Raw genomic sequence first — 15510 nt, forward strand, 5'->3', positions numbered from 1 at the left:
CAAGGATACTTTGACATGCAGACAGGAGGAGCCAGGGATCAAACCCCCGATCTTTCCAATTGTTGGATGACCCGCTCTACCTCTGAGCCACAGCCCCCAAGAGCATTGCAGTTATGGTAAAATCAAGACACAAACTGGACCATAAATCTGTACATATCATCTACTTCTAACTCATTTTACCACATCTTAATTATTGTGTGTCTGGGTAACACCTATAAAAGCAATTTATAAACATAACACATATTACCAAAAGAAGCCATTAGGATTGTACACAATAGTGGATATAGGGAGCACACGGACACGCTGTTTTTTAAGGCACTTGTATTAAAATTTAGGACTTTAAAACAGTACAAATCATGTACAAAGTAAGAAATTACCTACTTCCAGGCAAAGAATGTATATTGGCAGGGAGGAGGGGGGGATACGATTTAAGACGAAAATTAAATCTAAAAAAACCCACTGTGTTCGTACAACCTTGAAAAGTATGTGTGTTTCAGTGTGTGGGGAGGATTTATGGAATGGGTTAGATGAGGAGGTAAAGGGAAGCACATCTACCACTTTAAAAAGATGTACAGATGCAATATTTTTTAGAGGTATGCAGATGACGAGGGGGGATGCTGATGGGTTGGTTCATTTATTTATCTGGGATTGGTTGAGATGGGATTGGTATGTTTAACATCTTATACTGTTGTTTATTTATCTATATTAATGGTTGTAAATCAGTTTGAAATAGTTGTTGACAGTTTCCTTTTTAAATGAGACATGAATACTGAGAAGGGGGTAGGTTTATGTAAGTGTACACTTCTTACCTTTTTTTGAGCATGTCTGTTGATGTTTTGTTTGTTTTATTTGTTTGTTTTTGCTCAAAATAGTCATTCATTCATTCATTCATAAGCATCTGTGTGTTAGCAAACATCTTTGTTCCTATCCTGATAAGATTTTACCTTAACTTACACAATGCTAATAGTATGATAATGGTGGTATTAAACCTTCATTGACAGATGATAGCATTTAGACTTTTGAGAACAATGGCCCAAGGAACGTGACAAAGGGCTCAAGGCGTCGACCTGGCCTCCAAATGTCACTGACCCCAATCCGATTGAGAATCAGTGGGACATGCTGGTACCGCACTTCATAACCCACAAGACTCAAAGGATCCGCTGCCAGTGCCCCAATGCAGAGACCGCAGGACACCCACAAAGGTCCTGTGTCAATGCCTTAACCGGTTAGAGCAAAGTCCGATCCAAAGATGCCACCTGTTGAGACATGGACTCAGAACCTCTGAGGGTCACTGGCTTGTCCCACAGATACTCAGTCAGATTGGGATCTGGGGAATCTGAGGCCAGGTTGATGCCTTGAGCTCTTCGTCACGTTCCGCAGGCCATTCCTGAGCAGTTTTTGCATCATGGGCCATGAGGGGGAGTATGTAGTCTGTAACAGTGTTTGGGTGAGTGGTGTGTGTCATCTGGTATTCACATGAATGCCAGGACCCAAGGTTTCCCAGCAGAACATTTCATTATAACAATGTTATTCACTTCACCTGGCAGTGGTTTTCATGTTATGGCTCATCAGTGTATAAACACAACAAAAACCACATTCAGTAACACAACACGTCAGAGTCTGTTTAAAAACTAACATCACAGCCGAAATCCAGAAAACAAACAGTGACAGTGGAAGCTGATTACTCACATCTTCTCCGGGCTCTCCTGGCTCACCATCCACTCCCTGGTATGACGACAGATAACACGATGTGAGCACGCTGTTGTGTTAACTTTAAGATTATGTGTTGCTCTGCGGTATGCTGCTACTCACTCTCTCTCCTTTGTTGCCAGGAACACCTTTGTCTCCCCTGTTACCCTGAAAGGCAGCAGTTATCAAACAGTGTTAATGAAAAAGCACTTGGCATTTTCACACTGTATCTTGGCACTAACTGAGAGCGGGTCGTCAGCGCTAATGCTTCAGTCAGACTCACCTTTTCTCCAGGTAGACCTCTCTCCCCAGCTGTGCCTGGCAGCGTTACACCATTTGGACCCTGTGATCAATCACAACCAGGAGAGTGACATCAGCTACATTAAGCTACTCTGCTTCCTCGCATATTATTATTCAGTTTCCGGTGTTAAGCAACTTAATTGAGTATGCCATGCATTCATATTCACTTTTTATTCAACAGCAGTCAATACTACAGCTGAAATGGAAAAAAAACAAGGATCATGTAGCTACTCTGACGTTAATGCCATTAACAGTGACTCACCCTCTCCCCTTTGGGTCCAGGGGGTCCAGCCACAGCCTGTAAGAGTGCAGAAAAATGGAGAAAATAATAGTAATTACCTGTGCTGTTCATGAAAAGACGGAAATGTGTACTTAAAAGCCTTGGTATACAAGCAGCACATTAGCCATTAGCTTTTCCAGCTCTTAAAGATTAAGAGCCTTAATGTCTTCTTTGGCAAGGGCAGCCAACAAGTGCACAGCTCCTGCTGCCTAACCATTACACTGCACCACAGCGGAAGTGTTTGACCATCCATACTTTTCTGCTCTGTAGGAGGCAAAGGTCTCACAACTTACTTAAGAGATGAAGTCTTGTGCTAATAATATGTCTATTTTAATTAAACTTGACTATTCAAGGGACAACCCGCTGATATTGTCGCTCAGGAGATACTCTGTCCCCGCAGTTTTCAGCACTGTCTTGACAAAATGACAACCTCAAGAAATGTTGCCTCAGTCAGAAATATTAAATGAAGCAAAGTGGAAACTCTTGTTGCACTCAGAAGGACTGAACCCTAAAAAAAATACATGCAGCTGTATTTTAGAAAGCGATACGTCTGTTATCAAAGTCAATTGCAGCTGTGGAGGTGGAAAATGCTCTGTCACTTCATCTTTGTGTGTGTGTGTGTGTGTGCGTGAACAAATGGTGGAGCTGCTGAGCAGATGGGCAAGTGTTGCCTGGGTTATTCATCAAACTGGTGAACTCACTGACAGTGTCACTGTGGCTCTGTCCAAGGTGCTGAACCTGAGGCAGTCAGCAGTGAGAGGGAGCTGCTCGAGACACTCGTCACGATTCATGTCAACATTACAAACAGCAGGAGTGGCAGCGAATACCGACTACCTGCAAGCAAGCTTCAATGTTTGGGTCTTTTTCTCCTTACATACCGGTGCCCAAAAGCTCCTGGCAGTGAGGTGTTACAATTGTTGTCTGATGGTGTAGTGGTTAAGACACATACCATATGCCGTGATTGCAACATCCCTGGTTCATAGCTGGGAACCTTTGTTACATGTTGTATCCCTCCCTCTGATAAAAGTTACTATATATGAGCTTAGGACAAATGTTCTCTTCAACATATTAAATGTTTTTAATGCCACAAAAAGGTACTCTAGTGTAGCATGTGATCTTGCAAACAGCTACCTGCTCTACCCAGTTTAACAAGCAACACTGGTCAGGAAGAAAAGAGGTTTGAGCAACAAGCACTACTGGAGTGTGACAATATCTTTTTGGACAACAACAAAATAACACTGATAACATAAAAACAGGGGAAGTTTTTTGTTGTTATTGAGGGTAATCAACCCCTTTCCTGTGGTGGAATAAACATGCACTTTGGATGCTTAACGGAACAGCTCAAGCCTCTCTACACACTGCCAAACTGACATTTCATCTGTGAAACAGCTGCTCCACATCTGTACAAGTGAGTCACTGAATTCCTACCAAAATGCTTGGAAAACACTGCAGTTTTGAGTCAACGGCTCGTAAACGTGTGTGCTACTCCATGTCATTATGAAATCTGGCAGCAAACCTGTTCGATTTGAGTTGTGAATTACAAAAATCTGCGCTTCAGGCGAAAAAGTTTGAATGCTCCTGGCTCAGACGAGGGGGAGTCTGCACCACAGCAGCAGCAAATTAGAGTACAGTGCATGTTTTATAAGCTAAGCTCAGGTGCACCCATAGGTTACTAATAGTCTGGTAGCAGTTCAGCAAAGGTTCATATGATAATTCTTATCCTATTGGTGTTGGTATCTGCAGTGTAACTATACTGATATTGTAAATGACAGAGCTGTCTTGAGCTGCAGGTCTAGCAAAGCATGAAAAACAGATGATTTTGGCTCTTCGTGATGTGATAAGCTCTGCACAGAGAAAGTTATGAATGCATGTGACCTTCTCTGTCATTTTCTGTCACACTGAGCTGAAATCTGGCTTAATTGAGATCCTCATCAGTAGAATTGGCAGAGGCTTCCTCTCATCGAGCCAATCTCTATTAACAGATGTCTGCGGTCATTGAAATACAGACTAACTGGCAGGTAATAATATTTCAGTGTCAGTGGTAAGGTAGCTTTCATTTGAAGGCCAGGAGCCAAGTGCTTGAGTTGTACAGTGTTATGAGAAATATTAAATTCAAGCAATAAAGGGAACAGCTACACTGGAACATAAATATATATTCCTACCAGAGGTTTATTGTGTGTGATCATGCATGGTAAGATGAGGAGCTCTTAGGATGGTTCGACCATAAAACACAGGAGCATTCCTCTATGTTGATTGTGAGATTACACCAAAGAACATCTTGAACCAGCACTTAACAATATATCTGTCAAGACTGTTCTCCAACCTCTCTCTTTTTATATCTAGAGATATATTCTGACCAGTCAGGGATGTTGTTCCATCTCACCTACTACAAGATATACACTCAACAGCCACTTTATTAGGTACACCTTGCTAGTGCCGGATTTGACCCCCTTTGCCGTCAGAATGACTTGCAGCATAGATTCAACAAGGTGCTGGGAACAGAGATTTTGGTCCATATTGACATGACAGCATCACACTATACTTACTTATACTTAGTTACTTCGGATTTGTCGGCTTCACACCCATGATGTGAACCTCTTGTTCCACCTCATCCCAAAAGTGCTCTGTTGGATTGAAATCTAGTGGCTGTGGAGGCCATTTAGGTAAGGTGAACACTTTTGGTAAAAACCTAGGAGTCACTTTTGACTACTTGCTGAAATTTGATATACATGTCAAGACTAGTCCTGCTACTTTCACCTGAGGAATATTGCAAAAATACACCCACTGTTGCTTTTATGGCCTCCCGCTTGGCCTTGCATAATGCTTTTTATTCATACCTAAGCCAAAATGCTGTTACAGTTAGTCCAAAACTCTGCAGCGAGACCACTCACTAAGACCTCATGTCACTCTCACATCACCCTGGCACTGATGTCACTTCATTAACTTCATTAACAATCGATGGTCCTCCTCCTCATCTATACGACTTTGAACAATCTTGCTCCAGAGAGATAAGTGAACTACTAATGCTGTATACCCCTGCTAGGCCCATCAGGTCCTCTGAACAGGGCCTTGTTGTGCCTTGCTCAGGACTGAAAACACGAGGGGACTGTGTGTTTGCTATTCTGGGTCCCAGGGAACGTCTCCCCAGGGAGTCAGGTCAGTAAACTCTCAAGGGCTTTGAGTCACAGCTGAAAACCTATTTTTTCAGTGTTTTTATGCTTGAATTGTGAACTCTATTTTAAGCTGTGATGCTGAGAATTGTTTTTTTATGTGCTGTTTTCTCTGATTGTAATGTTTGTGTTGTACTCATTGTTCTTTTAACGTCTTTGCTTTTGTAAAGCACTTTGCAACCTAGGTTTTGAAAGGGGCTTTATAAATATTTTCTTCTTACTTTCATACTTACTTACTCATTGTCATGTTCAAGAAACCAGTTTGTGATGATTTTTGACTTGGCATGTTATCCTGCTGGATGAAGCCATTAGAGGATGGGCACACTATGGTGTTAAAGGGATGGACATAGTCACCAACACTACTCAGGTAGACTGTGGTGTTTAAACAATGCTCAAATGGTGCTAAAAGTGTGCAGAGAAGATAGGCTCCACACCATTACATCACCACCACCAGCAGCCTGAATCATTGATACAAGGCAAGATTGATCCGTACTTTTATGCTTACGCCAAATTCTGATCCTGATGAAATCGAGACTCATTACATGAGGCAATGTTTTTCCAGTCCTCTGTTGTCTAATTTTGGTGACCCTGTGTGAATTGCAGCCTCAGTTTCCTGTTGTTAGCTGACAGGAGTGGCACCTGGTGTGGTCTTCTGCTGTTGTAGCCCACCTGCCTCAAGGCTCAACGTGTCGTGCATTCAAAGATGCTCTACTGCATTCATTGGTTGTAACGAGTGGTTATTGGAGTTACTGCTGTCCTTCTATCAGCTCAGAGTCTGGCCATTCTCCTCTGACCTCTGGCATCAACAAGGCATTTTCACCCAGAGAACTGCTGCTCACTAGATATTTTCTTTTTTTTGGGCCATCCACTGTAAACCCTAGAGATGGTTGTGTGTAAAAATCCCAGTAGATCAGCAGTTTCTGAAATATTCAGACCAGGATGTCCGACACCAACAACCATGCCATGTCAAAAATCACTTAAATCACCTTTCTTCCCCATTGTGATGCTCAGTTTGAACTTCAACAGAGCGGCTTGACCATGTCTAGATGCCGCCACGTGATTGGCTAATTAGATGCTTGCATTAGTGAACTACATGAACACAGTTATCAGGTGTATCTAATGAAGTGGCCGGTGAGTATGTGCAAATTGATACAAGACCATCTAGACCTCCAGCATGTACAGTAGTGGAGCGGGTTGCAATTGAGTGTGAATCGGTCGGGACGAGAATCAGTACCTCCAAGTCTGAGGCCATGGTCCTGGAAAACGGTGGACTGCCCCCTCTGGGCTGGGAATGAGTTGCTGCCCCAACTGAATAAGTTCAAGTACCTTGGGGTCTTGTACACCAGTGAGGGTAAAATGGAGCATGAGAAAAATATGTGGTTTGGCATGGCGTCAGCAAGGATGCAGACTGTCATGGTGAAGAGGGAGCTGAGCCAGAAGACAAAGTTCTCAATACATCGGTCCATCTACGTCCCTAGGCTCACCTATGGTCATGGGCTTTGCGTAATGACCGGAAGAATGAGGCTGTGGATACAAGTGACCAAAACAAGCTTTAGAGGTAGGATACAGAGCTCAGACATCTGGAGAGGGCTCAGAGAAGAGCTGCTATTCCATCGCATTGAAAGGGGCCAGGTTCGGGCATCTCATCAGGATGCCTGAACCTGCTGGATGGATTATATATCTCATCTGGCCTGGGAAAGCCTCGGGATCCCCCAGGAGGTGTTGGAAATTGTTATTGATGAGAGGGACGCTTGGAATACGTTGTTTAACCTTCTTCCCCTGCATCCCAGCCTCATATACGTGGATTAAAATGAATGGATGGATGGATGGTATCTAGACCAGCTTGTGCCACTTGCAGACTGACAGGCTGGTGCAGGCTTTAATAGAACACTCAAACCAATTATCCATAAATTTATGCAAGGATTTAGCTGAAATTCAGAGTCATGGTTGGCTCCTCTGTTATTTTTAGAGTGGAAGGCATTACAGGCCTCCACAGAGTTTTCCCCCATTTAGCTACAATTCTGTAAAAAACTCCAGGGCTGTACTGTGCCAGATAATACAGACCTGTGAGAGTGGAGTGCACACAAGAAAGACTAAATATGTTCAAGACATGTGAACACTCATTTTACTGGGTGAGCAAGTGCCACAAAATTTGCACATTGAATGTCAGTCAATAACAGTTTGTTTTTGATCCATTCCTAATCCCAGCTCAAAACCCACCAAATGGTAAGGAATGTTTTTGCTGGATATTTAACACTGCAGTAGGGAACTCACTGACAGACATGAGGTCATCTAATTTAACACTAGACTTTTGTAAAACTTGTGTGTGTCTCCTGATACTGGCTCAGGTGAAAAATATTTAAATATGTTTCCATACAGAACTCACTTTCAACAGAGGTAGCTTTTGGGCACGTTTTCACCAAGACACACAAAATTCATAAACCACACCTAAATGGTTAGAGGTATGTAGCGAACCCCAAAGAGGTAAAATGAGACACAGAAATGAGAGCAGGTCCACAATTATCTGGTGTAACTCCATCACAGCTTGATGTTATTGTGCTTGACGTTGCTGTGTAGAACACAATTTATAGATTCAATTTCCCTTAAAAACCCCAAATGTCTGCCTTGCCCATTGTATTGACTTTACGTGATTAAATTACAGACTACTGACAGAGAATGTCTATATTCTGATGTTTTCTGTTTGTGAGCTGTTGGAAGTACTCGTCATGTTCCTTTCCCGCCAGGATCATGGCTCACAGTGCTGCAGCCCACTCAGAAATATCAGTTATCAATTAACAGAGATGGCTGGCAGCAGCATATAACCAGCTACCAGTGGAACTCCTAGACAACATTAAAGGCATACTTCACCCCCAAATGACCATTTCTATGTCAATTACCCCCTGCCACTTTTTCTTTTTTTTTGTGTGTGCCTCTAGCGAACAAAGAATCCAGAGAATATTCTTGATAAATTAAAGTCATATGGGTCTGTGTTTAACAGCAAAACTATATTAAAACATCCTTTCACAAACTCTCACACAACTCATGCAACATAATCCAAGTCTCATTTATCCAGTCGTATGCTCAGTACTTTTCCAAACAGACAGCTCTTTCTAACAGGGAGCTGAACTACAAGTGCAAAATGCTCTCTTTAAACTTTATCGACAAAAACAGTCATTTTACCTTGCTGAACACGGGAGCTGCTGGTCGACCCCAGCTTTGAACGGTAGTTTGTGTTATTGTGTAAATTTAGTGTTTTAAAGTGTTCGTACAGATTCACCAAAATCACACAATAACATAAAAAAACTAACTGACTGAGGCAGTGGTAAACCAGCAGCTCCCGGGATCAGCTAGGTAAAATTACCACTTTTGTCAGTCGAGTCTGGCCTTGAAGAGAGCATAGATAATTTTCACTTACAGTTCAGATCCCCATTGGAATGAGCTGTCTGTTTGGGAAGTACTGAGCATACAACTGGATAATGGAAACTTGGATTATACTACATGAGTTGTGCAGCAAGAGTTTGGACATGGATGTTTTGATATAGTTTTGCTGTTGTTGTTAAAAGTATCCTAAGTAGGACTGTCAGATGCTGTTTCTAAACATGCTCGCCACTGAGAGTAAAAGGAAAAGTCAACCCCAGATTCACTCTTGTTTGGCGTTTCACCTTGCTATATTTGTGATTTTTTTCCGCTGCTGTTACTCTTGGATGCGTACAACTTATGGTCTGCCACCTGGTTACTACCTTTTTATAAAGCCATTAACATCCCATTAACTATAATTACTGCCCCATGATTGTATGCCTCCGTGCACCAGTCAAGTTTATCTTAGAATTTGCATGTCTGTGAAAACATGGATGCTTCACACATATTTTTCCCTGGCAGCACAGAAGATCTGTACAATCTGTTTCAAGGTGGGTACCCGAGATTAGTGTCACCAATTAAGTATCTAAATATTTCCCCTTCTGCTCCTGAAATATGGCACTGAATAATGGCCTGTATTATGCAGCACACCATGATGTCACGGTAAAGTTGACATTTGACCTTTTGGATATAAAATGTCATCTCTTTATCATCTTATTCTAGTAGACATTTGTGTGAAGTTTTGTCATAATTAGCATATGACTTCTTGAGTTAAGGCCGAAACATATTTTGTGAGGTCACACAGTTAATTTTTCAGTCCAAGTGGATGTCTGTGCCAAATTTGAAGAAATTCCCTCAGGCTGTTCTTAAGATATTGCGTTCTCAAGAATGAGATGGATGGGAGGTCACAGCGACCTTAACCTTTGACCCTTGACCAACAACATCTATTCAGTTCATCCTTGAGTCAAAGTGTTTGTGCCAAATTTAAAGAAATTCCCTTCAGGTGCTCTTGAGTCATTGCATTCACAAGAATGAGACAGATAGGGTCACAGTGACCTTGACCTTCGACCTATGACCACCAAAACCTAATCACTTCATTGTTGGGTCTAAGTGGACATTTGTGCCAAATTTGAAGAAATTTCCTTGATACAGGCAGAGGGCAGAGTCTCAAAAAAAAAAAAAAAAAAATAAATAAATAAAATCACTGCCACACCCATAAATGATGATTGACAAGAATTACCTCTGTATGTATCTATACATTGTTTTTTAGGAAGATTCGGCATGGTACGTATTTAAACGCAGAGTTTTATTCATGAATTTAATCTAACACAGGGAGTAATAAAAATACAAACGGTCAGTTGGGGATGAAGTGTTCCTTTAAAAAGTGTACATATTGCAGGGGAATATCTCTGGAGCATTACTTAGGTTATTACATGCAGCCCTAGCCCCAGGTGGACAAACAACAGCAGCCTGACCACAGGCCCTCAGGGAAGACTCAGAATAGGCATCAGATGAAAACTTTCGCAGTAGGAAGCTAATAATAGCACTACAGAAATGTTTTTTATCACTTCAGGCAGCAAATCATTCTGTAGCTGGGATCACATCCAATAAAAGCAACCACAAAACCAATTTCATTGACTGTCCTCGTAGCCAGAGGCTGCTCGGTAGATACAGCGTGTTCTCACCTTTCCTGGAGGACCGCTGTCTCCCTGCTCCCCCTTTAAGCCGTTCTGGCCTGGAGGTCCAGAAATGCCCTGAGGAACAAATTACACAATGATGACACCGAGGGGGACCTGATAAAAATGTCACAGTGCTCACTACATACACAGTCGACTACATGAACACAAACTCCAGCACACAGACAGACAGACAGACACACATACACACCTGCTTTCCTGGTAACCCAGGTATCCCATCTTTGCCCGGCACCCCATCTCTTCCAGGGACTCCTGGTTTACCTGCTTCACCCTGAGGAGCAGCACATACTTCAGTATTTGTAATATCTGTGCAATCTGAAGCATGTGCAGTCACGTTCACATTTAAGTGCTCTACAAAGGTTGCAAATCATCTAAAAAGAATCTATGCAGCTGTCCAATTCACCTTGAGCACCACAGTTAATCAGTTAATATGGATCAGTTATGGGGTCTTAAACTAAAAGTTTACAACACAAATGAAACAAAGAAAGTGGTTAGAGTTTGTCACACAGTGAACAGGATATGCTGAGGGGACAGCTTGTTTATCAGCTGAAGGTACAACAAATCACATGTTCTCTAACCTGCTTTTTCAAATCATGAACACAAAATGCGGCTGAAGCCTCCATTTGTCAACGAAAGCTTGGCACACATGTTCTGGCATTTTTATTTAATGACCTGCCCATTTTCAGCTGTAATCGAAATGCCTCAGGCAAAGAACATTTCCTCAATTTTACACTTCCTCACTGTGCTCCACAGCGCTGCAAACAGTGGCAGCCAGATCAGGATCGCATACTCACCACCTGCCCTGGTAGTCCTGAAGGTCCCTGTGGACCCTGCAGCGAGAAATAAATGCAGTGGTGAGAAGGAGCGCAATATGATACACAGCATGAGGTTTTTGATGAATTTCATGAGGAAACATGAAAGCAGCGTCTCCCTGTGGGGACACTTACTACTGCTCCGGGGGGGCCTGGTGGTCCTGGCAGACCTGTGCTCCCTTGGGCTCCAGGAGGACCCTGCAGACAGAGGAAATTAAGTCACACATTGTTGATGTGTTGTAGAACTTCACTGTCCAGATTATAATGTGATTAGGACAACTGAACTTTTTGTCTAAAAGAACTTTAGCACATCCTGCACAAAAATGTGCAGTGTCCTAATTGTACACACCGTAAAGTTAAAACCTGCTTGGTAAATTTTTTTTTTCTAATTCTGAAAAGATGTAGAGTTGTCTTACCTGGACACCAACACCTGGCTCTCCTTGATTACCCTGTCACAGACACAAAAGATTTATGTCTTTCGTCAGCAAGCAACAAACAAAAGAATCTCAGTATACATGCTGTAACAGGCAGCACGTCGAGATGTAAACTCACCTTCACACCTGCAGGACCTGGAGACCCGTTGGGACCCATGGGGCCCTAATTGAAACACATACCACCAACATATTATGTGCTGCTGTCGATACAAGTCGGTGAATGTGTATGCGTGCTTCGCTGTGTGTGTGTGATACTCACAGTTGGCCCCCTTATGCCAGGCTCTCCTGGGTTTCCCTAAAAGCAAAATACAAGTCATACACAGAATATTCACATCATAAATTATTCCCTAACACTGCACACTGCACACACGCCACATTTTAACAGAATATTTTGACATCTTGAAAAAACGCATTAGCTTTGTTGCAGAGTTAGATGAGAAGATTGATACAACTGTGTTTGTCATTAAATAGCTAATAACTTCCTGGAGTCTCGGCTGATTGCTTGGCAACCTCATAGTGATGACAATTCTCCAGGAAGCCACTGTGCCTGTTAAACAAACAAGATATAACCATAGACCAGAGGTGGGACCAAATCATTGTTTTCCAAGTCAAAAGTAAGTCTCAAATCTTTACAATCAAGCCCTGAAGCAAGTTCCAAGTCAAGACTGACACGTCCCGAGTCAAGTCCCATATCCTAAGCATTGAGTTTTGAGTCCTATCATAAGTCATAATGTGCTCCTCACCAAATGTACTGCCATTTTAACAAGAGTAATCATATATTAAATTTACAAAAAATCATGAATTCTTTATAAAATGTACATTTGTTTAAACAAGTTTGTTAAAAAGTAAGCTATTAAGCTAACGTTAGCAAAACATTAGCTCTCCATCTATGTTAACATTAGTCTCCATTTAACAACTTCAAATGTTGAAATAAGTTGGAGAATGTTTTATCTTCGTCCATAATTTTGACCAAGATGTTTTGCATATTGCAATTTATTTTTTGATTACCACCGCATGGCTTTTGTAAACAAACAAAATCAACCTTGGTATCATTTTTTTCTGACTGTGGCTCTGTAATGTTATCTCTTCACTCTTCATCTCTGGCTCTGTCCTGCAACTTCATTGGATGCTGTTGGTTCAAACTAAGTAGATGTGGAGAATTAAGTGTGACCTTGCTGGGAAGAAATTACATTAACGTTAGTTGATTCAGGAAATGAAGGGAAATTAATTGATTCGTGACACATTTTTTAAATAACATACTTTTTCATCTTTGGACTCGGGGGAAATATTTTCAAGTCAAAACGCTCAAGGCAAACTGAAGTCATACTTCATCTCTGTTTAAGTCGAAATCGAGTCTTTTTATTTTGTCAAGTTGAGTCTGAAGTCATCACATTTGTGACTCAAGTCTGACTTGAGTCCAAGTCACGTGACTCCATTCCACACCTATGTCACAGACTATAAAAAAATAATGGATGTAGCTACTGTGACCCATTGATTTGTGGACTCCTGTTTTGAAGCCTCGAGTTTGGCATTTTGGACGTCACAATCTTGGATTTTCGGAGTCAGGAGCAATCATGTTTAATCAGAAGGGTGGAGCTAGGGAAGAGTGAGAGATGGATCTGACTGAGAGCCCCATGATGTGACCTGCAGACAGCCTGTCACTCAAAGCAGTCACTACCTTAGTCATGTGCAACTATAAGCTTTAATAACCACCCCCTTACAGTTGTCTTCAAGGAGGAAATTAGCTATAGAGACCAAAACTGTTTATTTCTGTTGTAAAGTTGGGCATTTTAACATGGGAGTCTGTGGGAACTGACTCAATTCTGGAGCCGGTCACAACTGGCCATTTGAGGATTTGCACATTTTGACACGTCCGTGTTGGCTTCATTTTTCAGCCCTGGACGTTGCTGCTTCAATATAACGTGCCGATTAGTGAGCTTTCAGAGGTGCTGATAGGCAAGTTTTGTTACCTTTGGACAGAGTCAGGCTGTTTCCAGTCTTTATGCTAAGCTAAGCTAACTGGCTGCTGGCAGAAGCTGCATATTCAATGAACAAATGAGTGGTATCGACCTTCTCATGTAATTCTCAGCAAGAAAGCAAATATCTGTATTTTTCAAAAATGTCAAAACTATTCCTTTAAGCAACATATTTATACATAAATATGTTTGTAAAAATTGAGCTCTTAAAAACGTATATAATTCTTTATATACTCAGCGTTGGACAACATGGAGTTTACATAATTAACATACAGACTTGTCACTAATTGATTTAAACGTCTCTCTAGGAGGCACAGAAATACAAACACAGAAACATCTGATTGACTCGTGACAACAGGTAGGACAATACAAAAACACAGGATCAACAATGTCAACAAAGAGACACTCCCATGGTAAGCTTAGCGATGTAAGAGGGATAAGCACACAACAGACAGCAGGCACAGCTGCATGCACAATAAGCAGACTCAAGCGAATCGACAACACAGTACTTTTTGGAGTAACAATAACCCCATTTCGTATTCCCCTCTACTATGGTACACTGGATCCTGGTGAGAGTTTCAGCTCAGGATGTCAGCTGACTTCCTTTCATCTCCTTCAACAAATCTGTGGTGTTTTTCACGTTTAAAATTAAACTTTTGAGTTTGACGCGAATGCTTTGGGGACAGGTGGTCTTCATTAATATTTTATGGAGGAACCGATCAAGGTCTGATTCTTACCCAGACCCCAGCTCCCAGAAGGATGTTTCCAATACAAATGCATTAAGATTAAATGGGTGGAATTTGCCTGGAAGGTACATGACAATGTGTGCATCCTGATGATAGGCTGTTTCCTGTTGTTAAATGCAGATAAATCTTTCAGCTACTTGCTGTCTAAGCTAAAGCCCCCCTGGTATCTCTAAAGCTTTGGTCCATTTCCCACTTGTATCTGATACCACAGGGGACAGGCTGTCCTAGCCCCCGCTCCTCCAGAGCTCAAGCATGCCAGCCAGCAGCAGAGAACCTACCGGTCTGCCTAGAACTCCTGGGAACCCAGGCAAGCCCTGGAGAGGATAGAAGACAGAGGAAGGTGGATGACAGGAGGGTGGGGGGACAGGTGGGTGGAGAACAGTGTTGAAATAGGGGAAACAAACAACACAGAAAAGGAAATGGACAGATAAGACACATATGAGGAGAGAGAGGAAGTGAGAGAGTGAGGTGTTAGCCGCACAGCTGCAAAAGGTTACTCTCTAAGGATCTATGAAGCCTCGGCTCAAGAGGGGGGAAAGAGAGCTCCATCAGCTTAGTGCTTGCAGCCAATCCAGTGGTTTAATCTGAAGATCAAGCCTAAAAGGAGGCCCCCTTGCTGGGTTACAGGTTACTCACTGGTTGACCTCGAAGACCAGCAGGCCCTGATGGGCCCTGCTCCGACATGGAGGGAAGGAAAACAAAAAGTGTGAGGAAGGGCTTAAAGGAATACTTCACCCACCAAATAATAATTTGTATATCAATTACTCCCCCATGTTATGTTGACATTGTGAGGAAAACTTGTTTTTCTAGCATGCCTCCGGTGAACGAAGAGGAATTCATGATGAATTGGAGTCAAAGGGGGACGTGACTAACAACAACAAAATGATATCAAAACATCCGTTAACAAACTCTAACATGCATTTTTGCTATAACATTACTATTCAAAACATTTGTGCATGCCAGTAGTGTGTGTGTGGGGAAGCTCGAGCATTTGAACTCTGCTCATGTATTCCATTAAGCAGAGTTTAAACACTCGTACTACTCATCTG

At 42.1% G+C, this 15510-nt stretch overlaps 1 protein-coding gene across 6 annotated transcripts in view; it reads right to left on the reverse strand.

The window, feature by feature from the left end:
* Positions 1 to 15510, reverse strand: part of col7a1 (collagen, type VII, alpha 1) — a 90710-nt gene that overhangs the window by 25389 nt on the left and 49811 nt on the right. For 5 of the 6 annotated variants that reach the window (XM_078167991.1, XM_078167983.1, XM_078167987.1 and 2 more), the window contains 12 exons: positions 15098 to 15133; positions 11999 to 12034; positions 11858 to 11902; positions 11722 to 11754; positions 11441 to 11503; positions 11288 to 11323; positions 10684 to 10764; positions 10482 to 10550; positions 2252 to 2287; positions 1973 to 2032; positions 1813 to 1857; positions 1690 to 1725 (listed from right to left, as the gene is read on the reverse strand). In XM_078167991.1, the coding sequence (XP_078024117.1) occupies positions 1690 to 1725; positions 1813 to 1857; positions 1973 to 2032; positions 2252 to 2287; positions 10482 to 10550; positions 10684 to 10764; positions 11288 to 11323; positions 11441 to 11503; positions 11722 to 11754; positions 11858 to 11902; positions 11999 to 12034; positions 15098 to 15133 (576 nt within the window). Of the gene's footprint in view, positions 1 to 1689; positions 1726 to 1812; positions 1858 to 1972; positions 2033 to 2251; positions 2288 to 10481; positions 10551 to 10683; positions 10765 to 11287; positions 11324 to 11440; positions 11504 to 11721; positions 11755 to 11857; positions 11903 to 11998; positions 12035 to 14739; positions 14776 to 15097; positions 15134 to 15510 lie in introns of all 6 variants that reach the window. The other variant, XM_078167985.1, reaches the window with a different exon arrangement.

This window comes from Epinephelus lanceolatus, chromosome 1 (genome assembly GCF_041903045.1).
Source record: "Epinephelus lanceolatus isolate andai-2023 chromosome 1, ASM4190304v1, whole genome shotgun sequence".
Classification (NCBI taxonomy): domain Eukaryota; kingdom Metazoa; phylum Chordata; class Actinopteri; order Perciformes; family Serranidae; genus Epinephelus; species Epinephelus lanceolatus.